The sequence below is a fragment of the Bicyclus anynana genome, chromosome 17, assembly GCF_947172395.1.
Source record: "Bicyclus anynana chromosome 17, ilBicAnyn1.1, whole genome shotgun sequence".
Taxonomy (NCBI): domain Eukaryota; kingdom Metazoa; phylum Arthropoda; class Insecta; order Lepidoptera; family Nymphalidae; genus Bicyclus; species Bicyclus anynana.
This window is the reverse complement of record NC_069099.1, coordinates 11,474,063-11,500,251: the sequence shown is the minus strand read 5'-3', so window position 1 is coordinate 11,500,251 and position 26,189 is coordinate 11,474,063. Positions and strand designations below refer to the sequence as shown.

The window sequence follows — 26,189 nt, the reverse complement described above, 5'->3', positions numbered from 1 at the left end:
TGTCTATGAGCGACATTTTAGCGCCGCGTCTACGGGACTTGTTTCGTGGCGCGATACCTAGTTATTTTCATTTGTCATTAAATTAACATCATCATAGACAACAATAAATATAATTATTGTAATTTAATAACTTTAGTTATAGTTAGTCGTGACCGTCCGTCTGTTAACCTAATCGGTCGGTTATGTTCCTGGGCCCATTTAATATTCGCTCGCTACCCATACTTTGGGAACTCCTAGTGTATGCCTTTGTGAACGCCGACGTCATACCAGTATCGATATGTCAATTACAAACCTTTGAATGGGGTCACTCGAAGTGTGCGTATTAAAAATCTATTAGTAACTGTAACACAAATTAGCCAAGTCATTAATACGAATAGGTTAATCGACGCCGAGATAAATAAATTACTATTTAATTAATCGAAATCGCTTTTTTAATTTATTTAATTGTTATTGTGTTTAGTGAATGGCGTAGTTTGATAGTTGCAAAATATTACGTAATTTATTTTATTTAAGATTATCTTTGGGAAGTCTTGTTATGGAAACCTATGCTTTAATTAAACAAATGTAAGCCTCAATAGTACAAAGATTGATCCGCAGTTTTTTTGCATAATTTTTATAGTTACATATACAAATTAAGAAAATAAAAACATACCTACTAGGTATAAAAGTCCCAAAAAGTATTTAAAAAAATATTTATTGCATGTGATGCAATAACTGGCAATTGCCATTAAGTTTCCTACCTAATCGTAAATACCAAATAATCTTCCTGTGTAGTAAGCTACACCAAATCTACAAGTTTGTATTTAAAAGTTTTAATAGACGTATGTATCGAAATGAAAAAAAAATCAGAACCAAAAAACGTGTTAAAGAATTATACCTGTGCAGTTGTATAGGTATTATTCATACAGCTGCTCGAGCTCGAGTCTCCTCTCAGAATGAGAGGGGTTAGGTCAATAGTCCACCACCCTGGACTAATACAGATTGGCACACGCAGATAATTAAGAAAATTCTCTGGTATGCAGGTTTCCTCACGATGTTTTCCTTCACCGTTTGACACGTGATATTTAATTTCTTAAAAGGCACACAACTGAAAAGTTGGAGGTGCATGCCCCGGACTGGTTTCGAACCCATACTCTTCGGAATTAGAGGCAGAGGTCATATTCACTGGGCTATCACGGCTCCAATAGGTATTATTATTTTCGTGTATTTGCTACAAAATAAGTTTCTATTCTGGATAAAGTACAATCAAGGTATTAAGTAGAGCCACCGCACTGTGTCTACAAGTTCGCGCTGCAAGCACTCAATACCCTCTGTTCCCAACACTTGATGTTCGAGATAACGATCCCTCGCTCGCCCACTAGACTTGTTCAATCGACTTGTTCTTGCCGCATAATTATATTATCCATTTGTTTTTAATGAATATTAATGTCACGACTCGCGCCTCGCCCACTTTCCGATTGCTTTTATTAATATCGAGTACCGAGAAATTGTAGCTGAATAGACAACCGGGGCACTGTCTCGCTATCAAAGCTTTATATCAGTTTATTACTTCTTAAGTTTAAATACTTGTTACATCTACAGTTAGTTCGATTTTCTTCTATTTGGACGTGGTATTCATTTATTTCTGAACATTAGTATTTTGCTTAATAGCTATTATTACTCGATAAGGATCTGTTTTTATTGCTACAAAATGGAATTCTAAGTAGGCTAGAGTTGAGTTTCTAGTCTGTGTCTAACGCTAGCTACACACGGTCAAGTACCTTCAAGTTTGAAGCGCACTTTGAGTTGTGGCTAGTGAAATATAAATATCGAAACCATACCTACCCATAATGAATGATATGATATTCTTTTTACTGCTCACATCTCTAACCGGCATACAGACTGACAGTTGTTATACATGACCGTGTGTGACTAGCTTAAGTTACCTAACACAGTGGTAAAAAAAAATCGTTTAGTTGTTATCTGGAGATACGGTACAATTAAATAGGAATCAAGTTATTTATTAATGCATTTCCTAGACTTAGAGACGGATTTTTATTAAATTGTAATTTATTATTTAAATTATTACCTGTAAAGTATTTTCTTTAACAGTTTTTTACTATTTACTCGTAAGACTAACGCTTAATAGTTTCACTTGCTTAGTTTCCGTTTAATTGATTCAAATACTTAAGTATTTCTGTATGCATTTGTAGTGAAAAGCTGTTATTTTAAATTACAAATAAACAATTTAATTTTCTTTATTTAGGTATACTTTTTATTCAATTTCGTTAAATTGCTCGATTCGATAGTAGAGTCGGTATCGGCCGGGTAACGAGGATCGACAGTCGGGTTGTCGAGGGATTGCATTATCGATATTAGTTCCACGGCAGGCTGTTTAAACAATTATTGCACGGCGCGATACGAATCGATGATAACTTTGGCCTCCGTCTGCAATAATAGCCCGTTTATCGACTCGACCATTTCGACGAAGAATTATTTATCGGATTGCCGTAAGCGCTGTCGTTTTCAATGCTTTTGATACTACCTACAAATATTGATTGATACTATTTATATTCCATGGAATGTACCTAAACATATACTGTATACATAATCATCATCATCATCATATCAGCCGATGGACGTCCACTGCAGGACATAGGCCTTTTGTAGGGACTTCCAAACATCACGATACTGAGCCGCCTGCATCCAGCGAATCCCTGCGACTCGCTTGATGTCGTCAGTCCACCTGGTGGGGGGTCGGCCAACACTGCGCTTACTAGTGCGGGGTCGCCATTCCAGCACTTTGGGACCCCAACGTCCATCGGCTCTTCGAACTATGTGCCCCGCCCATTGCCACTTCAGCTTCGCAACTCGTTGAGCTATGTCGGTGACTTTGGTTCTTCTGCGGATCTCCTCATTTCTGATTCGATCACGCAGAGATACTCCTAACATAGCTCGTTCCATCGCCCGCTGTGTGACTCTAAGCCTTCTTATCAGGCCCATAGTTAGCGACCAAGTCTCGGAACCATAGGTCATCACTGGCAACACGCACTGTTCGAAGACTTTTGTCTTCAGGCACTGAGGAATTTCGGACGAAAAGATGTCGCGAAGCTTCCCGAATGCAGCCCAGCCGAGTTGGATTCGACGGTTCACCTCTTTCTCGAAATTGGACCTACCTAACTGGATCATATGTCCTAGGTATATGTATTCGTCTACAATTTCGAGTGCAGCGTTCTCAACTATAACTGGGTGGAGCGATACATGAGCATTACACATTATTTTTGTTTTGCCCATGTTCATTTTCAGGCCCACCTGTTGAGAAACGCTGCTGAGGTCATTGAGCATGGTACTAAGGTCATCCAGAGTCTGTGCCATGATGACTACATCATCCGCGAACCGCAGTTGAGTGATGTACTCGCCATTGATGTTGATGCCAAGTCCGCTCCAGTCCAGAAGCTTAAAGACGTCTTCCAGTGCGGCGGTAAATAGCTTCGGAGAGATCACATCTCCCTGACGCACTCCTCGCTGCAACTGGATTGGCCTCGTAGTCTGATCCTGAATACGGACTGACATAGTGGCGTTTTCGTACAAGCACTTCAACGCTTGGATATACCTGTAATCAATTCGGCATCTCTGCAATGACCTTAGCACAGCCCAGGTTTCCACCGAATCGAAGGCTTTCTCATAGTCCACAAACGCTAAGCAAAGTGGCTGGTTATACTCGTGAGTCTTCTGTATAACCTGCCGCAGCGTATGGATGTGGTCTATGGTACTAAAGCCTTTTCGGAAACCGGCTTGTTCGGGAGGCTGGAAGTCGTCAAACCTATTAGCGAGACGATTCGTAATGACTCTCGAGAACAATTTGTAAACATGGCTTAGCAGCGAGATGGGTCTGTAATTCTTCAGCAAGGTGTTGTCACCTTTTTTGAAGAACAGAACCACCACGCTCCTATGCCACGCCTCAGGCGTCGTGCCCTCGTGAATGACGGAATTGAACAATCGCTGAAGGACTTTAAGTATCGGTTTTCCACCCGCTTTCAGGAGTTCTGCTGTGATTCCGTCCTCACCTGGCGCCTTATTGTTCTTCAGGTGTTTGAGAGCCACACTAATCTCGTATAGGCTGACGTCCGGGATATCTTCGGTATAGTGTCGGGTCAACTTGGCTCTGGGGTCTTTAGCCAAATTGGCAACAGGCTGCTGAGTAGTTGTGTATAGCTGTCCATAGAACTTCTCGACCTCCCTTAATAACTCGGGCTTGGAAGAAATTAGATTACCGTGTTCGGTCTTCAAACGCGTCAGCTGCCTCTGTCCAATAGACAGATCTCTGGCGAAAACTTTCGAGCCTCGATTATTTTCAATCGCATTTTTAATACGCTCGGTATTGAAATTTCGCAAGTCGCTGGTTTGCGACTTAGAGATCTGTCTACTGATTTGTCGGTATTTTGACGCATCTGCTGAAGACTGTAATCTCATTTCTTGCCTCTCTTCCATGAGTTTAAGTGTTTGGTCCGAGAACTTTTTGGTTCTTTTCGCACGGTGGGTCTTATAGAACTTAGACCCAACGGAATGGACAGTTTCCACGAACCATATATAATATATAAATTATATTATACATAATATATAAATTATATTATATTATATTATATAACAAGTAGATACAGTCATGTTTTACGAAAAAAAATTGTATATTTTCATTTTCATAATCAAATAATTTGATGAGCGAAAAAATGTCCCTGCTTATTTTTTCATTTGTAGAATTATTTTAAAGGTTTATTTTTTCAGACAAAACTGGTGGTAGAGGTTTGAATTATTTTAAATACTAGCGGAATTATTATTATTTTAAATAACCGCGACTTCGTCCGCGCGTAAATATTTCACAAATCGTTGATTTTTCCGGAATGAAAAGTATTATCTATTTTCGTTTCAAATTTCAGCCAAATCGGTTCTGTAGTTGCGGCGTTAAAGTGTATCAAACGTCCAAACAAACATCCATACAAAGTTCCACGTTTATATTTATAATATTAGTAGGAAAGGATATAATTAATCTTGTGGTACCAATGTTGTAGCTTAAAAGCAGTGTGTGCCTATACGGTTTGCTTTGAAGAGCTCAGTCATTATACACACAACATCGCTATTGAAAAGAAGTCTTCTTTATTTTGTTTAATAAAATGGAAACTCCGCCGCGGCAAGCTTAACTGCGGCGTGCATAAATAATTCATAAAAGAGCTGGCAGCCATTAATGAAGGTCGAAACCGCAGCACAGGCGTCCGTGTCCGCGTGGTTTATTCCCAACACAATCGCGGTAAAAGTTCGCAAGCGCACGTTGCTTACGAGAGCGTTAACTTACCGCTTATTACTGAGATAGATGCCTAGTTATTAACATTGCGAGGTTAACCGAATTTATGAATTTTAATATTTTTGTAATTAAACTACGTTAACTTTTATTGTACAATACCTACGGCCTCCGTGGCGCAGTGGTATGCGCGGTGGATTTACAAGACGGAGGTCCTGGGTTCGATCCCCGGCTGGGCAGATTGAGATTTTCTTAATTTGTCCAGGTCTGGCTGGTGGGAGGCTTCGGCCGTGGTTAGTTACCACCCTACCGGCAAAGACAAGCGATTTAGCGTTCCGGTACGATGCCGTGTAGAAACCGAAATAAGTGTGGATTTTCATCCTCCTCCTAACAAGTTAGCCCGCTTCCATCTTAGACTGCATCATCACTTAACATCAGGTGAGATTGTAGTCAAGGGCTAACTTGTAAAGAATAAAAAAAAAAAAAAAAACCTAAAATTAAAAAAAAAATTAAAAAAAATATATTTTTTTAAATTGTTGTTTGTAGGTCTAAGATGCGCGTAACTGTCACGACATGTCTCATGGAAGAGATTTTGAATGAAGAGAGACTTTGCGTGGATTATTCACCAAACATAATCGGGGTAAAAGTTCGCAAGCGCAAACATTGCTAGATTAGTACTTTTTAGGCCACAATTACGTGTAATTCTTTTTTTTTTTGACTATACCTAACTATGTCAATTGTTTGTATGTCTGGGATGTGCGTCACGACATATGTACGTAAATATGGTTACCTAATTGGTTATTTTTACATGCATAATTCCCTAAGTGCGCTGCTGATTTGACGATGTACTTGACCGTGTGTGGCTGGCGTATCGGACGCCCATTAGTGAGATAGATGCCTAGTTATTACCATTGCGAGATTAGTTAGTGCTTTTTAAGCCACAATTATGTGTAATTTATATTTTTTTAGGCTACAATTATTATTTAAATGATCTGGTCGAAAAAACAAAAGATGTTTAGATTAGATATTTGGTTTTGTTTCCAAACAATTAAAAATAAGTAATAAGAAAGCTTATTTTGTAACAATCTATATTGCATCATTCACATTGAATTTTTATTTTGAGGAGCATTCATCTGTTGTTTGTGGGTTTTTGTCAGAATAGCATTAGGTTTCTAATAGACTTATTAACCACCAACAGTAAGTAAGCCAAATACTAAAACAAGTAATGATTTTTTTTATTTTATTTGGTGGTGGGTCTAAACTCCATATCCCCAGTGGCGTGCACAAGGTTTTTAACTAGGATAGGCACAATACGTACAAATTGTACAAATTGGAAAATTCCTCCTCCAGTATAGGTTCGTAAGGAATCCTTAGGGTATGCATTGCGTTTATGCATCTATGAAGTGCACGCCACTGCATATCCCGTCTCCCATAAGGAGATATTTGTTAAAAAGTTAGTTTGTAGTGTACCTAATGAAAGAACTTAGGCAGAGTAAAGATATTGTGTGTTATAAAACTTAAACTGTAGGTAAATAATTAAAAGCGACTTCTAACTTAAGCGAAGCGATTAATGTTAATCCAAGCGAGGTTTCGAATCTAAATAGTGTTTTAATGATATATTTAGTTTGAGTTAATAACGAATCCGCCGAGCGCTCAGAGATTTATTACCAGTAATTGAAAGGTAGCCAAGCTTAAATAGTCATCGTTTGTAATTAACAATATCTAATTTATTTAACGAGTCCATATTGACATAGGTAGGCGTTATTTAATTTAATCTTTGTTAATAATAATTTTTAAATTGTAATTGCATCTTGTTATGAATGGCCTATTAGGAGCTTATAGGGTGGGTTTAGTATTTCAATGTACAAAATAAAAAAAAAAACGTAATGGTCTCATCCTACAAATGTTCAACGCTAGCTTTAACTTCGACCTCTTGTAGTTCTTTGTAGGTTTTCCTAAACTTTTGGTAGATATTATATCATTTACTTACTTACTAACCAAACATTATGAGAACCTTTTTAATTATCTTTTTGGGGAGGGTAAAATTATCTTTCCTTTGTGAAAATGTACACATTCCTTACAAATTCCCAAATGCCAAGGATTTTGTCAAATAATATCAGACTTCCAAACCAAGTTATACCTGTCTTTTCAAACCAATATAGCCGAACGTAGAACCTCCACCCTTTTGGAAGTCTGTTAAATAAAGGTCAAAAGACCTGCAAAACACAGTCTCACTTAGATATCTTGTTTTATAACCGCAACTTTTACATTCGTTGAAACAAGTTAAACGATCTCAAATACTATCCACTTGCAGTAAATCTGTGACAGGAGATAAAAAGAGAAAATATTGCCAGTGTCCGCTCCCGCCTATCCCACAATGTCCCATCAGCCGGCGTGAGTGTTCGGAGAGACAATAAATTGCGGCGTGCAACCACGAACGAGTCGCGACCCGCATCTAGGTCACCTCCGCACTCAGACGAATTATATAGGGACCTGCCCTGTTACCTCTGTCAAAGTATAAGATCAACGATCTAACGCGTTTATAAAAACGGTTTCTATAGAATGGATGTCTTATTGTTATAATCGTTTTCGTCGTGAAAAGAGCTCCCTAAAAATGCCGGTTTGTGTACTTGAATGGCATAAAAAACGCTCAACAATTTCTTGTTTGCTAAAAGAAGAAGTTACGTTTCAATTGAAAGTATTTTAACTAAATTACATATTACATCAAGTATCCTAAAAAGAATCGATTTTTTAGCTGTAACAGCAAAACATCAATCAAGTTTTGTGTAAGCGATGTGCTAGTTAGTCTGTTTAAAAATTACACGTGTATTGCGAATCAAATAAATATATTGAATGGTGTTAAATATTTTCGATGTGTGAGTTCCCCTCAAAAAACGACAGACAATTTTGTTGGTGAATTTGGGTGCGATACAAGTATATGGGTATTTGGTCTGAGCCACCGCGCCCTCGCCTTAGCGCATTACCACACTAGTCACGACTTGCCTACGGAACCCCTGATCATAGAGGCCGACATTCACTTTGCCCATTATTTGTGATGAGAAAATTTTCACATGATTCCTGCAGGATGAAATTCTCGCTGCGGTCTATCACGAAACTTCAATTATAATTGCAGTTTATTATCCTCAAGTCTATATTTACAAGATAAGTACGCAAAAAAAAAAAGTACAAAAAATGTACGCCATCAAAATAGATGGCGTACATTTTTTGTATATATTATTAAGTCACCCATAGAAAGGCAGAGAACTCATCACGTTCATGCTATTAATCTACCTTACTGGATGGGAAGGCCAATCCTGGACTGTATATGCGCAGCTCTTGGGTCACTTGACCCATTGATCCACCATATTAATCAATTTATTGGTGTCTGATGACCAGAGCCCAAGTTAACACACTAGAAAACAAGTTGTATTATATTTATCTGTAGTTACGTGTATTTCGACATACTTTTAATAGAATACAAATTACTGGTTTGAAAGATATTTACTCCTAGAAACTAGAAATAAACCATATTTCAGGGTATCTATTTAGGGTAACAAAATTTTTACAATTATTGGCGTACAATTTTGACGTCTTCGCAAGAATTTTCTTTAGTAAAAAGTGTTGTATAAAAACGTCCCACAAAATATAATCTACGATAAAATCAGATCCTTTTTGTTGGTACGCTAATAAAGTACCCTTAGATGTTTATTTGGAATTTTGAAGAACATAACTACGTAGGTATACTGTATTTGTAAAATATTGGCTCGTCTATTGAACATTGTAGCTCAGTAATTGATTAGGTACATAGTATGAAATGAATGAATGAATACACTACACTACATCTCATATCGTACACTCATTCAATAACGGTACGTTCTTATGATACGGGAACAATAGCACAATATTGCGTAGAATCCACTTAATGAGTGGATAACAAACAAGTGATTGATATACAAGTAGATACGTGTTATGAAATATAATAGTGAAGTACTTGTCTATTAACTTTAGTTGTAGGTACATTAGTGAAATCTAACTCACCTCGAGTCACCTCTTAGAATGAGAGGGGTTAGGCCAATAACCCACCACGCTGGCCCAATGCGGATTGGCAGACTTCACACTCGCAGAGAATTAAGAAAATTCTTAGGTTTCCTTACGATGTTTTTCCTTCACCGTTTGAGACACGTGATACTTAATTTCTTAAACTTTTAAATAGTATAAAACAAAGTTCGCCGTCTGTCTTCTTGCCTCTAAATGTTTAAATACCTGTTTATAAAGTTAAAAAACTTAGTTGTATAAGAATTTAATTATTCATATATTAAATATACCTTAGCTGAGAATTAAGAAACCAGTGGTGTTAGATAGATAGTAAATTAATTAAATAACACTTCAACGCTGACTCTCGTTATTTTTTTTTTAAAACTAGTTCTTTGGTACCTGTAGCATAATAAAGAGGTAACTCTACTAATCTTTAAACAAAATACAAATTACTTTTTCTCGCGTTAGAAGTCCCAAATTAATTTATTAGTCGTATTATTTGTTTTAATTTAAAATATACAGAACTCCTCTCTGATTTAGTGGTGTAAGGTGTAAGATAAATAAGTATGTACATAACTAAGGACTGTAGCCATGTGGCACATCGATTATCTTTCTACAAACGCTAACGCTTTGAAAATTAAAAAATGTATGGGAATGACAACCACTGTCGACAGGTCACGTGATCAAGTTGTCGATCGGATCTGTCATTCCCATACATTTTGTTTACGTTATGTTAGATAGCCCTGCTTTACGTTATGTTAGATAGTCGTAGCTACGAAAAATATAGTGAAAAATTATATTTATGACGAGTTGTTAAATTTAATAATGTATACACGTAGGTTTTAATATTTGCTACGCAATGAATATCTAAACTGATATTAGAAAGATAGGATTTAATTATTTCTTTGTTACGATTAATACAAAAATCTACCGATTTTAAAAATTCTTTCACCTACAAAAGCTACATTTTAACCGAATAACGTAGGCTAATAATTTAACGCCGTTTTCCTACACGAACGAGAACTATGTAAGTGAAACTGCGAGTTGTATACTGTTTTATATAGGCAAGATTCGTGTGAACGCGCCTTAACGTATATGTTCCCGGCTACACCCCAGCGCCCTCTGTTGACATTGTGCACAAATTGTGCCACGGAGCTGGCTCTACCCCTCCCCTCCTTGTTGCTTCATTTTTACCCACCAGCTGCAACAAATTGAAGTGTATTAACGTTGGATCGCTTGTTATCATTTTCTCTTAAGAACTGCATTGTTACCTGACTACAAAGTAAGCTTGCTATATAGTTTGTTTTAATAATAGAATATTACTTATTTTAAACATAAACCAATATTTATATTTCCCCCAACTAAGCGATGGTTTTGAGTCTATCCCCGTCATGGTATTTGAGACTCATTTAAGTTCATAAAACTGTTTAAGTGTATTAAATGACATATTAAAAAGTTCTAATTAAATTGACATAATTCTTGGTAAATTACACAGTTTCCCACCTAACTTTACTTACCTACTCGTACCTACATACTTCATCAACGGTCGAGTTGTTGTATATAATTCTTTCTTTTCCTAAATCCTAAATTCAAATGAAATCTTAAGTTAACTTTTTTTTTAAATTTTTCTAATTTTCAATTAAAATGTCTACCCTATGAATGCCTAGCAAATCAAACCAAATATAAAGCTGTTCATAAACTAGGACAAATTATAAACAGCAAAACCTCATTTAACGCTCATGCTATACTCGACGGAATGTGCACAAATAGATTCGTGAACAAATGGAGCGTCACCGCAAGATGCAACTCGAGATTAAAAGCTCGACCGACTAAACCACGTGAAAATCGTGCAAAAAGAGAAGTCACCCGCGGCATTAGCGGATGAGTGTCGGAGCCATTAGTGCGCCCTCCCTCCCCCTGCCCTCTCCTCCCACCCCCTCACCCTCTCCCGACGTACCTCTTTTATTTCTCGCGCGGGATGAACTCCTTAATGACAAACCTTACTATATCTTTTGTGGAGAACCCGCAAAAGTACGTATTTTGCGGCCCTTTTGTACGATCTTTTTTATTCTCGCTCCGTTCACAGCTGTTATACGTTTATGAGGGTAGAGTGATATAGCTACGTACGATGCTCTATATGAGAAACTGTTTTAATCACAGACTCCTTTTATTGCAAAAGGAGTCTGATCATCGCTTACAAAATGTATGTAGTTCTATGCGAATAATTGTGAAGGTGGGTATAATTAAAAGTATTATTAAAAATTTGAATATTATGAAGTGTTACTAATTCGCTGCGCACACGTAGATGTAATTAAAGACAATAAAATTCGTTATCTATACACTCATCTCGAGAATTTTCGCATAGCGTCAGTTATTTAATTACACAATATATACTTTTACGTTCCTAATTTTTGAACAACTATTTGCAATCCTTAAAAGAATTTGATATATCGACAAGTTACCCGAAAGTGTTAAGTTGTCGACCAGGAATTCCGACATAGATAATCATATTAGGAATGCCGAATGTATGTCACAAACACGGATTTTCTGTTCTGTGGTCACAAACATAGTGAATTATATCAGTAGGTACCCAAGTAGCTAAGTAACAGATTTCGTGTGTACCTACTTTTCAATACATTAGACGGATTAAATAAAAAAAATGTTGTTTATTTTTAGAAGCACTTTTAAATGTCGACTTCGACTATTTATTATTAGCTATATTAATTGTTTCGTAAAAAAGTCTATTCAGGAACTAAAGTAATCTATGTAATCTCAAAATTTATTATGTACAACGAAAAGAATATATATGGACCTAAAAAAGCTATTGCACTAATAATTAAACTATACTCGCATTAAGTTTAAATCGAGATTCCACGTGGATATTCCTATCTAATTTCTTACAATAACATACAATTTAGTATATACATTTTTCATTTGTTAAAAACATTTGTATTTCGCGAGAGAGGTTAGAGAGTATTATTAAATTTAAATGAACATGTGTATTATTGTATCTAACATTGTTTTAGTATCTTAACTTGGAAATCTTAATTTTATATACTTAACACATAGTTTCGTTTATTTTTGAAATAACTATGTAAATACTTCATTCAAAAAACGACAAGAGACACCATACAATAACTTCTCAAAACAGGACTGCTGTTTTAAATATAATAATAATAATAAAGCCTTTTATTTCCCGAAATATAAACAGTTGTTAACAAATACATTACAATAATTTAAAAATAGAAGTACACATTTAAGAAGAAAAAAATTAAGCTACACTATAACTATAGAATGTCTCTTATTTCAGTGTGCATTACGGCAAAGGCCTCCTCCAACTCCTTCCACTGTAATATACACCATATTATTTAATTTTACATTTTTTTTTGTATAGCTTGACCACAATAATTAAGTAACCTGGTTGCGAAAAACGAATAAACTATTTTTTACTACTAATGCCTAGCAAAAAAACAAAAATTATAGCGCCCCCAAACAAGTTGGTTTTAATATTTCAGTCAAATAGTCTATAGTTTCTATACCATAAATATTTGGATATCCAACCAACAAACGCCAACAGAGGAGTAGTTTTTAATACTTCTATAATCAGTCAGTCCATAGTCTATACTCTAAATAAAGAAACATCGCAGCGACGGCTGGCTGTAATGTAATTTGCGGTTATGATATCTACCAGAAAAAGTTTTTTTAGCGCCAACAGATAATACTTCTATAATCAGTCAGTCCATAGTCTATACCATAAATAAAGAAACATTAGTGTTGTATTGTAGCAATAATCACAATTAGCGTGTGCTATTTGATTCCGTCTGCGTTGATGAAGTTCGTAACTGCGCAGCGACGGCTGGCTGTAATGTAATTTGCGGTGTTCGGGTGCGGAGCGGTTTGTACGCGTCACTTGCTTTACAAGCAATCCCTACTATTTACCGACTTCTAGGAGGAAATTCGACTCGTATGTATTTAGGTAGGTCTGGTGAATTCGCAATTTTGTGAAAATTACTAATTTGATTTAGAGCAGAATTTAGTTGTTTAAAAGTATTTCTTAGCTACACAATATAAAATCGCTTCGTTTTTACTTAATAAATGTCTATACTAATATTATAAATAGGTAAAGTTTGAGAGGGTGCAGGGGGTAATCTCTGGATCTACTTAACCGATTTTGAATATATTTTTTATCACTAGAAAGTCACGTTATTTGTGAGTGTCTAAATATAATGTCTCTCTAAATATCAATAGACACAGACAATCAATAATTTACATTAAGTCATTTAATATTCACTGTTTAAGACACGTGTTATTTAATTTCTTAAAATGCGCTTTATTTCACTATTTAATGTCTTACACTAAAAAGTTGGAGGTGCATGTCAATTCGAATGGCCTACGCCTTCTGAATGGAAGACAGAGGTCATATCCACTGGGCTATCACGGTACCTAGCTAATGATGTATACTAATATTAACTCCCTAGAGACGAGCTTCATCACAGGCTTTTGCTCAATTAAAGAAAATGTCTTTGATAAATTCCCTGTTATTCGCATCGCGACAAACAGTCCATTTAGTTTGTAATGAAAGTACAATTTGCGGCGGCCGTGGTATGTGTCCACCGCGCACCGCTGCGGTGAGCATCCTTTATGTGGACAAAAACCGTGTGCAATTACCAACAAATAATACCTGCTATATAATGTAGCGTGTAAATTATTGTGAATACTTTCCTAACATTTTTTTATACTTTTTTAGAATTTAAACTATCGTGAGTGTTATTCATATTAATTGATTATGAAACACGGCTAGAACTCACGTGATATTAGTCGGAATATGCCCGGTTCGGAAGAAACAGTTCATGACTAAGGGCCCCGTATGGGTTTGAAACTAGTCGGGCATACTGCGACCTAATATCACGTGAGTTTTAGCCGTGTTTCATAATCAATTATTTTTTTCATACTGGTGCATTTTTATTAAAGCGATAACTTCTTAAGGATTGCTTGGTAACGTACTTACAGCTGAAGTTGGCATGTTTATTTTTGACACTTGCACTTGACAGTACTTCGGACTGGTTTTGCGACCACAGACTATTTCAGTTTCTATTTGTTGCTGTCAAAATGTTCTTCACATCTCTCTTACAATAGAAAATTCTTAATTAAATCCAATAAATACTAAAGCAATTACTTTAAGTTATCACTTCTGTCAAGCGTCGCTGTTCGAGACGCAATTTTTTTATCAATTATTGATACTTACCTACACTAGCCTACGCCCGCGTAGTTCCCGTTTCCGTTATAATAAGGGGATAAAATATGGCCTATGACACTCACAAATAACATGGCTGTCTAGTGGTAGAAGATTCAAAATCGGTTCAGTAGATCCATATAATACAACCTATAGATTAAATCGATAGTGACATGAGTACCTACCTGCCATGCTCTCTTGTATAAGCTTCATTTTGCTTGTGCCTATTTCAAATCAACCAATTTGATTGACCTATCTAATCATAAAATGAATCCATTCAAAAATTAATTTAATGCTTTAAAACACTAGATCTCACTTTAAGCACTTTCAATTCGCTTGACCCCAATAAAAAGGTGACGTCGATACAATATAAAATATTACACAACATTGCGTTAACCGTTTAATAAAAATGTAAATAACCAACGTTAATATAAGGTGTCATGTTGTAAAACCACTTTGGTGAAATCAACACACCGACACGAGAGCTTGATATTCAAAAGGCTCATTATGTTAATTCGTTCTCGATTCACTGCAAATCTGTGAATAAAATTAATGTGCGTTTAAACGGAAAATACGGACAAAGGCAATAAATGCGAGTTGGCCGAACACGCCGATTTATCATTTCATTTGACCGCGTGCATATTGTTTATCGTGTTAATTTTATTTGTTACTGAACTTATCGACTGCTATTATAAAACGGTAATATTGAATGTACCGCGCGTGGCTTCGCCAATTTGTAGTGACGCCATTTCGTGTTATGATCAAATCGAGATATCATAATTTCTAGTGAAAAAAACATTGACCATGTTTTATGTTTTAATAATGTAGGTTGCTACATTTTTATTTCCTAAATCTACTATCAAAGCACTAAGCCTTTATTTTTATTTATTTATTAATTAATTATTCAGCAAATACATGATAAAATGAAACCTAACCAAAGTGAATAGAGATAGGTTTCTATTAATAACATAGCTTATAGGCATGTTTTCCATTTTTGCGTAAAAAAAGCATTGACCATATTTTTTTTGGATACGTCTAATATTCTCTATTCGTATCCAACTTAGCGTAGACCTCTCGCTTGCTAGGTTTGGAGTTGGTATGAAAAGTGCACGCGGTATATTGCACAAGGACCCTAACCGTTGCGTTGAGTTATTCAGACTTCTTAACGGTGAAAGTTCACACATAAGGTAGAACACGTTGAAAAGCAAGGCTTACAAGTGCCTACCTATAGAATGACGATTTCTAGCGTGTTCTGCGTAGTGTATAAATCTTTTTCAATCGGAAAAAGTAATGCCATAGAAATCTAGACTTTTATTTTGTTTAAATAATTATGTAAATCATTATGATAATGAGGAATTTTTATTGACCAGAAGTAATTTAAATCACACACTCACTTATTTTCTTACTGTTGTGTTGTCCTAGGTGGTTTCGTACTATCATCACCAGCGTCGTAAATTGAATAGAAAATGCTTTTAAAAAGGCATCATTAGAATAAGGAAAGTTTGTGTTCACAAAACATTTCTGAAAAGTACCACGTATCCGGCAAAATACAATAGAATGCTAATCCTAGTGTTGTGGCAACAATTCGTACAACTATTTTGTATGTAAAACTCGTTCCGCTTAGTGGTCAGTCCAATAAATAATTGATTGCCCCTATCTTTATTGAATGAATTGATTAATTATTCATTAAGGACAATAATATTTTATGGAGATAATAAAAAAATGTACTTATATTCTACAGTCTGTTTTAATAGACTTTTATAACAGAATTTCGTTTGTTAGTTAGGTAGGTACAGTTTATCCATCCATACGAAATTATCTTACAAACAAGTTTTGTATGTCTCTAACTGCGCTGTTTTAACTTTTAACTGTTTTAATTAATCTTAATCCATACTTTAAACAATTATTTGTATCTAACTTGAACGCCTTAATGGATAACTTAGTATGATATAACCTACAGTACCTAATACATGATAATAATTATTGTAATATGTATTGTAGCGTTTTATTTAAGATAGTACGGAGATGAGATGGAACATGGCAAATTCAATTATTTTTATTTTAATACTTATCTTTATAAATTATCGCAGTGAATGTATAATTATCATATATTGTTATATCTAGCACGATAAGCTACAATTAAAATGTTATCTCTTGTAGACGGAGATCGCGAAGAGATTAAACGCAATCATCGCGCAAATCCTGCCGTTCCTATCACAAGAGCACCAACAACAAGTGGCGTCGGCGGTGGACAGAGCGAAACAGGTCACCATGACTGAACTCAATGCCATTATTGGGGTAAGCATGACTACGCTAACTTTTTTTTTAAATAATACGAACTAATTTTAAAGAGGTAAGATTTGATATTTTTTTGTTACGAATATGCTCCGAAACTTTCATACTTATTTTAAAAATTCTTTCACCAACTGAAAGCTACATTATTAGCGAGTAATATATACTATATTTTATCCCCTTCTTCCCACTGTCTTGCAGACTGAGATGCGACATCTATATTACATTTACTACCGGTGGTGTGCAAAAAATACACTGCCTGTGCGTGCCCTGATGACAAAAGGAATGTTCCGTTTAGTTATACTGTATAGTGTCTACCCTAGTTAACAACCTTGGGCACGCCAGTGCTTACTGCCAAATCATGTGCTTACATTATAGGCCCTATTAAGAAAGACGAAGATAAAAGAAATAGAAGTTAACATAAAAGAAATAGAAGTTTCCTGCTATACCCACTTTAGAATCTACTAAGATTTTATTTAGGTATTTAATTGCTCTTAAAAATCTAAAATGTTAAAATCATATAATAGTAAGATCGCTAAAGTCAGCCATTGACGGTCAATTATTCTCACGTTTCTGCAGCGCAAACGGCAGAGAAGATGTTTTATAAGTCGAGTCGTCGTGCACGCAGTTACCAATACACGATCAGTTATAGTTGTGGGTGCTGCAGAAACATGACAATAATTGATCGTCAATGGCGTGAAGTGGCTACGTAGTTCACCCGCACCTCCAATGTTAGGTACTAGGTAGGTATATATCAATCACTACGTATTTATTATTTACTTATGTACACATGCATAGTACATCCTAAAACGCAAACAAATAACATAAAGCCGCGGAGAAGGTTCGGCAATATAAAATGTTTATTTAACTCAAATATTTGAACATGATACTCGCATATTCACACGTACAATCCTTTTATCTCTGAAAAAAATTCCATACCTACAGATAATAATTAAATATGTCAACATTTGCGGCCTTGTAGTAAGGTAACATATTTGAGGATTCTTGTTTTTTACTTGTATTGCTATAAGAAAAATATATATAACCTCAACCCAGTAAAACTTTTATGTACTCTACTCGTGAATAAATATGACAAAAAATTGTATTTTATCTGATGCTGAAGACGTAAAAGCCCAGTGGATATGACCTCTGCCTTCGATTCCGAAGACGTAGGTTCGAATTCGGTCCGGGCAATGCACCTCCAACTTTTCAGTTATGTGCATTTTAAGAAATGAAGATAACGTATCTCAAACGGCGAAGGAAAAACATCGTGAGGAGACCTGCATACCTGTGAATTATCTTAATTCTCTACGTGTGTGAAGTCTGCCAATCCGCATTGGGCTAGCGTGTTGGACTAAGGCCTAACCTCTCTCATTCTGAGAGGAGACTCGTGCTCAACAGTGTGCCGAATATGGGTTATTAATGATGATGACGATGCTGCTTTAAGTTCAGGTGTAATTTGACTGGCTTCCATTCATTAATAGATAAGAACATCCAGCGACATATTATACTCGTAAGTAACGTTGGTAAAATATATTATATCGTCGAGGATATCTTTGTAAACAGAAATAAAAGTCTTGGCAAGCGTAGAAATTACCGTCCATGCGAAATTATACAATAGAACAAGTAATCTTTCATCATAAAAAATGTTTAATCATATTTATACTTTTCTAAATTTAAAAATGGAAGACTGTTAACAAGAATATTATATTTATCAACATAATGTTAAATGTAACGGCTTTATATCATTTAGCGCTGACAAAATTAATAACTAAAATTTCGTTGAAATCCGAGCGTAGAAATTAACATCCATGCGAAATGATACAAAAGAACAAGTAATTTTTCATCGTAAAAAATGTTAAATCATATTTTTTTTTTTCAAAATTTTTGCTTTGTACAACAACACGCTGAAACACGCTGTTAACAAGAATATTATATCAATAGCGCTGACATGATTAATAACTATAATTTCGTTGAAATCCGAGCGCAGAAATTAACAGCCATACGAAATGATACAAAAGAACAAGTAATTTATCATAAAATTTACAACAATTTTAAAACTAAATCATATTTTTTTCTTCTAAATTTTGCTTTATGAGAAGACGCGTTAACAAGAATTTTATACGAATAGCGCTGACATAATTAATAACTATAACGTCGTTAAAATCCGAGCGTAGAATTAACATCCACGCGAAATTATACAAAAGAACAAGTAATCTTTCATCGTAAAAAATGTTAAATATATTTACTTTTCTACGAGTAAATTTTGCTTTGTGTAAAGACGTTAACAATAATATTATGTCTATCAACATAATGTTAAATGTGGCTACGGCTTTATATTATATACCGCTGACAAAATTAATAACTATAATTTCGTTGAAATCCGATTAGAAGAACACGTGTACTAAATTCAGTACGTTGATATATTTTGAAAGTGTCTGAAATTTGTCACAATGTTTGGCAATCCTACACCGGAGCGGGCGAGGTGGCATCTGTCCAAACAGCGCTACTTTCAGTCTATCGTCACTATGTGCTACTTTTTCTTTCAAAACATATCCTATAACAAATTATTTTTACCCTACTGCCAAAGGGTTCGAGCGTATGTTAGAAGTGTACAGACATACGCGTTTATATGTGAAATTTGGAACTCATCAAAGCAGAAACATGTTTATAAATTATCAGCTATCTGTTTGTGTGGTTGCTAAGCAACGGCTGTTTGGTAAAATGGTTTCGATGTCACTTAACTCTCCCTAAATAAATAAACAATGCGATTCTGTGTGTGTGTGATCTATGTGTATCAATTAACATGGGCTTGGCCATTTGCTTGTACCATCAATCGTTAGAAAAAAAATATGTACTCGTACCTACTTACCTAAAAAAAACGGAATATTACCTCTTTGATTGGGCAAACTAATTCTTTAAGTAAGCTAACTGTTAAGTTGACCAGAATAGGTAGCTATATATGGTCACCAGCAAACTCGAAAATATATATTTTTGACGGCCTAGTCTCCAAATAGTACTGAAAGAAAATTAAATAAACCCATTTCTTTTTTAATTTCCTAAAAAAGGGAGTCCCAGTCTCTAAAAAGCACTGAAAGAATATTAAATAAATAAAATTTCCATATTATTACCTAGACACCAAAATCCAAGCCGTTATAGTTAATGTTAATGTAATGTAATTTTGAGTCAAACGACTCGCTTGTATTTTAATAGTGATCCTTAATTAACGTCTACGTGTTGTGTAACAACGTCGCCAGAACGTTAAATAGCTTGGCTGCGACAGAAAATAAAATTAATTGCCAACATTTCGCATAAATCCGAATTAAATAACACGTGTCTTATTTGTAGGGCTGTAAATATGCCACGGAATGTTTAGCAGCTATCCCGCTGTGGCAACTGTCCAAGCAGTGACGCCTTTTGTCACCTATACCACCCACTCGTCAGATAATATACCTTTGCAATCTAAAACAAACATTTAAACGGGGAGCTTCGAATATTTCTCTAAGCATGTCTTACTATTGTGGTGTAGAGATTTAGTTTGAACTAGTTTAACTTACTATACATCTTATATAATCTTGTAATAGAATTATTGAATACGACTAGCTAGCAATAATGACATATATACCTACTAAAAATTGTGAACGTCGTGAAAATCTTTTAGTAGCTACTAAGCATTCATTTAATCTAATAATGTACATAATAGTAAGCATGGACTTGGTGTATTAAGAGTTAATTTTCCTGAATAAATAAATAATTAAATTTGCAATCGATTATAGAACACAAAGAAATGTTACAATATATCACCTTTTATAAATATAGGAAGCCCGGATTCCGTTGAAATTATGTGCTTAACAGCGCCTGTGGGAACTATAATTTCACCATGAGACGGTATTTCAATCGTTTCAGTAGTAGGAGGAAAAAACTTTAACTATAAACTTTCGATTTTACCATGTTAGTGAGATAGTGTCATAATTTTTACATAAGCTACGTATAGTATCTACCTATATGAAGTGCAAATACCTTGATATAGAAGCTACATGGTAGCTGAGATGATCGTAAAACTACATTGAAGTTGCTTTTATTTACGGTGGCAACTATCCACAACGAGTGAACAGAGATATTAAAATGTTTAAAAGCAGTTAAAACCCAAGTCCACCAGAGTCATCTAAATAAGGCAAGATACAGTCATCGCAAGTTCACAAAGTGGAAAGTACACGCGATAAAACTTTATTAGTTAAAGCGAAGTAGGTGTAAAGTGTAAAGTAAGTTCATTTAGTAAAGGCACGCGGCTTTCAACAGGTCGAAAGTTCGACGCTCGTTAATTAAACGATCTAAGCCTCGCTACTCCACTTGGCTGCTCGCCAAGCTAGCTGAATTAATAAAATTGCCACCGACTCGAATACAAAATAATTTGACTCCGCTATACAATAATGCTTCACTTCTATTTATAAAGACTTTAGAATTTACCTCTTCTAATTTACACTGATGTTTGGAATACTAGAATTGAGTTAACATTTTGGTTTACAGCATTGTTAGTATTTGAGTAGTAGTAGTATTTTAGTATTTTAGTAGTCGACCTACGACAGGGCTAGGTGTCTCTCTTTATCACACTAATATTGTAAAGGCGAAAGTTTAGGTATATGTGTGTGTGTAAGTATGTTTGTTCCTCCTTTACGCAACGGCTACTAAAGTGATTTTGCTGAAATTGGGAATAGAAATAGATTTTACTCTGCATTAACACATTGGCTACTTTTTACAACGGGAAAATCCATGATTCCCGCGGGATTTTTGGAAAACTGATTTCCACGTGGATGAAGTCGCGGGCGTTCCCTAGTAAGCGAAATAGATTATAATATTCTGGATTAACACATAGGCTACTTTTCACCCCGTAAAAATTCATGGCTTCCGCGAGATTTGTGAAAAACTGAATTCCACACGGACAATGTCGCGGGCGTCCGCTAGTTAGATATAAACAATGATTGTAATAGCTCTTTGGTCTTTCGATTCAAGCACTTGTAAGTTTAAATAACTAACACTAATTAATCTAACACAATTAGTTCGTTCAAAATAACTAATGCAGTGACGTTGCAACTAAAGCTCCATAAGCAGTTAGTACATACATACTTTATCTATACTTATAATTCTTTCTATAGTCTATACATTTAATAACAATTAGAGATTTTACTTATTAATTTAATTAATAAATTAATTTGTTGTTACCATTTGTAACAACAAACGTTACCGTGGCATAGAGTACTACTAGCGCCATCTAGATTACATTGATTTCCACGCAGACGAAGTTGCGGGCGATCGCTAGTTTTATATATTACGATACAACGTACAGAATCGAATTAGAATCTATTTACAAATTGTGGCGCTGACTAATTTCACAACAGCGCAACAGTGTTCGGTGTGAACCGGACCTCATTGCCATCTATTATTCCAATAGGCATTTTCGCAGCTGGATGCCAAGTCATTAGAGCGACCTAATCCCGCGGCGGGTAATCCGAGAGCTAGCAGAGGGTTTACGACGCGACGACTTCCAAAATAAATCACTTCAAAGATAATGAGTTCGAAAATAAAGCGGTGGAACTCTCTCTCTCATCAGTGTGCGGACGATAGACTCTTGTTAATCTCGAGTGTCGGGCGTCGAGCCAACTCGATTAGTATCCACTCGCGCCGACGACAATGTTCCCACCTTCGCTGATTTATATATAAGGCTATTCTCAATATTAACGCTCCCATTAGGTCGTATTAGACAAATAGTTGGCGAAAAATATCGCTTCCCAACATTACCAGTTAACACCCGAATGTGATTTGTAACTTTTGGCCGTGAAATAACAATCTTGTGAATTTAACACGCTCTCGAGAACTTCGTCGTGTTTAATACACGCCAATGTTGTGAAGGAACGTTTAATTTATAGTACGCGCGTTAACAACTGAGTCTTAGGGCCATAAATCATTTCTCTATATCTATCTCGCTTGCACTTATGGGTCTTATGGAGCCGTCTAGTGAAGGGTGTAACAATGAAAGACATATTATCGATAAGTAAAGTTTATTATCGTATCTTGTTCACAAAATTAAAAAAATTAACAATATTTGATTTAATATAATACATATTTCATATTATATAATTATTAACTAAATAAAATTAATCTTCATCTGAGTCTTCATCATCAGAATCTTCGTCTTCTGCCAAATTTATTATAAGCGGCGCGTGATCTCTAATTAGAGCTTTTTGTAAATCTTTGTTTTGAAGTTCTTCGGCATGCCTAACACATTTGGCCCAGTCTTCTCGTGTGACATTTTCTATGATTTCTATGCCTGATTGTGATACTTCCGTCTTGATTCGGTCCACTGTCGCTCTGCTCACACCACAAACAAATGCGGCCATTTCACGTGGTTTGTTGAAATTTAGAGAAGCCACTTTATTCGGATCACTTTTCAATTCATTGAGAAACAGGAATACGTTGTGAATCAGTGTTCGAGCTTGAGGGCTAATATCGCCATGTAATTTCTTCAGATCAACGTTAGAAAATAAAGTATCCATAGTGCGCAACGAGTAACACATGAATGTATTTATTTAATTGCAGTAAACACATTTATAGCAAAAAAAATACGCAATGCAATTACATTAGAAACCGACCAATCAGAATCGTCCAAATCATTATTGACTCATCATTAGCACGTGCGCAGGTAGCCGTTTATCGATAATTAGGGTGCGCAGGCAGGCGCGCTGCACATTCCTATCTTTTTTGACTTTTATGACCGGACGACTCAGATGATAACGCGCATACTATAGTTAAATATATCGCTAACTAGAGGACGCCCGCGACTTCGTACTAGTGATATTCTGTTACAAATCCCGCGGGATCCATGTATATTTTTGAGATAAAAGTAGCATTGCTTCATAACCTCATCTATCTTCTCGTGAAAGCCCTACTAAAGGTTCAGCCGTTCCAGAGATTAGCACGGACGAATAGACAGACACACTTGAAAAAACACACATTGAAATTACACAAGCACTTCAATTTTATTTATATGTATGTGTTAATGTATTGATGTAATGTTCTACAAGTTCTTGTAATTACTTTTGAAGTCGTTATTATTAAAATCAGCAATTAGCGATATGGTGAGAGATTTAAAAGTGAACGCGTCCATTGCCCTCAAGGATTTAGAATGTATCCGTACCTTTGTATAGATTACCAAAGAGCCCCCGAGGAACCGGCAAAACGCAATATAGCTCTCCCCCTATAAAACACTCTAATTTAAATAAAAAAGCGGCGCCACCTTCCGTATGTCGGTCCTTTTTTATTACGAACCTTTTTTATTCTCGGGTCAGCTAGGGATCAAAGGGGCTCTCCCTTGAGAGCGTCCGCCCGCGCCCGCTTCGCCCTCCGTCTGATTTGCGACCACTCCGCCGAGCGCCGATTTGTGAAGAGGGAATACTCCTCAAATTGGGGACTGTTTGCTCGCCTATTAAAATCACTTACCGTTCCAAGTGCTCTGGCGGATCGGCTCGTTTTTGTCGGTGCGACGTTTACGATTGTTTTTATATCAGTCTCCGAAGTATGGAAATAAATGAGGATGAGATAATAAGGAGTTATGCACTTTTTATATTAAACTAGCTGACGCCGCGCGGTTTCACCCGCGTGGTTCCCGTTCCCGTAGGAATACGGGGATAATATATAGCCTATAGCCTTCCTCGATAAGTGGGCTATCTAACACTGAAAGAATTTTTCAAATCGGACCAGTAGTTTCTGAGATTAGCGCGTTCAATCAAACTAACTCTTCAGCTTTATAATATTAGTATAGATTTAAATAATATTTGTCACCAATATTCCCATTCCCAACTAGTCGGGAAAGACTGTATTAGGAGTGGGTATGACAATAGACCAACGGGGCGGAGATCGAACCACCACCCCTCGGCGATGAGTCCGACCGCTCTTACCGTTGAGCTATTGAGGCTCTATCTAGTAATTGTGTCAAATATATCAAAGAAGACAATCATTACGTTGTGATAAACAATATCATTTGTCATGATGCATAATCATATCACTCAATACTTATGTCTCGCTCTTGTTAGCAGTAAAAACTGATTTATGAATACAAAAATACGTTATATACGAGAAAGTATTGGACCAATTGTAAAACCGACACAAAAGGATAACAGTACCGTCGTATATTTAGGTTACTATCTTTAAATTTCCTTTAGTCGCATAACAATGGAGCGGGAGAGTTTTGTCGGTACAGTTGGAGGGTTCATCAATTCTTGTTCCGATTTTTATTTCGTCTCGAGACCCGAGGGGTGAGTGTCGCGGCGGTAATAGCTTTTAGATACAATCTCCTGCTTGTGCTCACCTATGACACAATTGCTCACATCCACATTGAAACAATGTTCACGTAACTCCGACAGATCGTCGAGACGTGCGACCCCGTGTCACAGATACGCGTATCGAATCCGATAACTTTCATTTATTAGTATAATACGTAAACAACCTAACTCTTACCTATTGTTTATAATTGAATATCCACATCGTTGACACAAGTATATGGAATAAACAAGTGTATTATGCGTAGTTTATGCAATATTATCTAAAGAGATATGTGAACAAACACCGGTCGTGTAAATAGACCGTATCTGTTTCCCCGTCGATGGCTTTATAAACAGGCGGTTCGTGAAAACATTTATATCTAGTTCGCGCCGGGTCTCGCGCTCCCTGATAAAAATTACGTCGGGAATAAATCAGGGAGCGGCGGGTGAGAGGGGCGGCGGGTGGGGCGAGGGGGAAACATGAATTTGTCATTTTTTCCTAGGCACGTCCGCGGCTCGGTGATAAATATTGCATTGCAACTTTCGGCGTTTCTTGTTCCCATTAACTTGGGCGCTATCGGCCGCGCCGCTTCAAATTGACTTTGTTACTGGATATTTCGTGAAGTCTTTAATATTTCACGTGGGCAGTGAGTTGTGATAATGCCGTTGTCATTCCTGGTAATGGAATTACTTTTAGTTAACTAATTCACTTTGTTATTATCATTAAGCCGGTTCGTTACTTTTGTCGTGTTTTGTATTTAGTCTTCTGTGGGCATTGTTTATGCTTCACTCGCTGAATAATTATGTACTTACCGACATATACCTACAATGTACAAGTTTTGTTGGTAGATGAGCGATTGGTGTTGTGAGCGTTTAGAAACTTATGCGTGACGTATATCTGAACTTAAAGTATTTTATTTATTCATCATCTTCTAGAACTTTCTACGCCCTGCAACTATGACAAATATTAACCTCGAACTCTTGCTTTGAAATCAAATCAGCATTTGTTAAGCACCTAATATCAATAACTAATAGCTATTAT

The 26,189-nt window shown here is 36.1% G+C and overlaps 1 protein-coding gene across 3 annotated transcripts in view; it reads left to right on the top strand.

Annotated features, from left to right (window-relative positions):
- LOC112046364 (protein groucho) overlaps positions 1–26,189 on the top strand; it is a 120,384-nt gene that overhangs the window by 47,495 nt on the left and 46,700 nt on the right. For all 3 annotated transcript variants that reach the window (XM_052886473.1, XM_024084167.2, XM_052886472.1), the window contains exon 5: positions 16,701–16,838. In XM_052886473.1, coding sequence (XP_052742433.1) covers positions 16,701–16,838 — 138 coding nt within the window. The remainder of the gene's footprint in view (positions 1–16,700; positions 16,839–26,189) is intronic.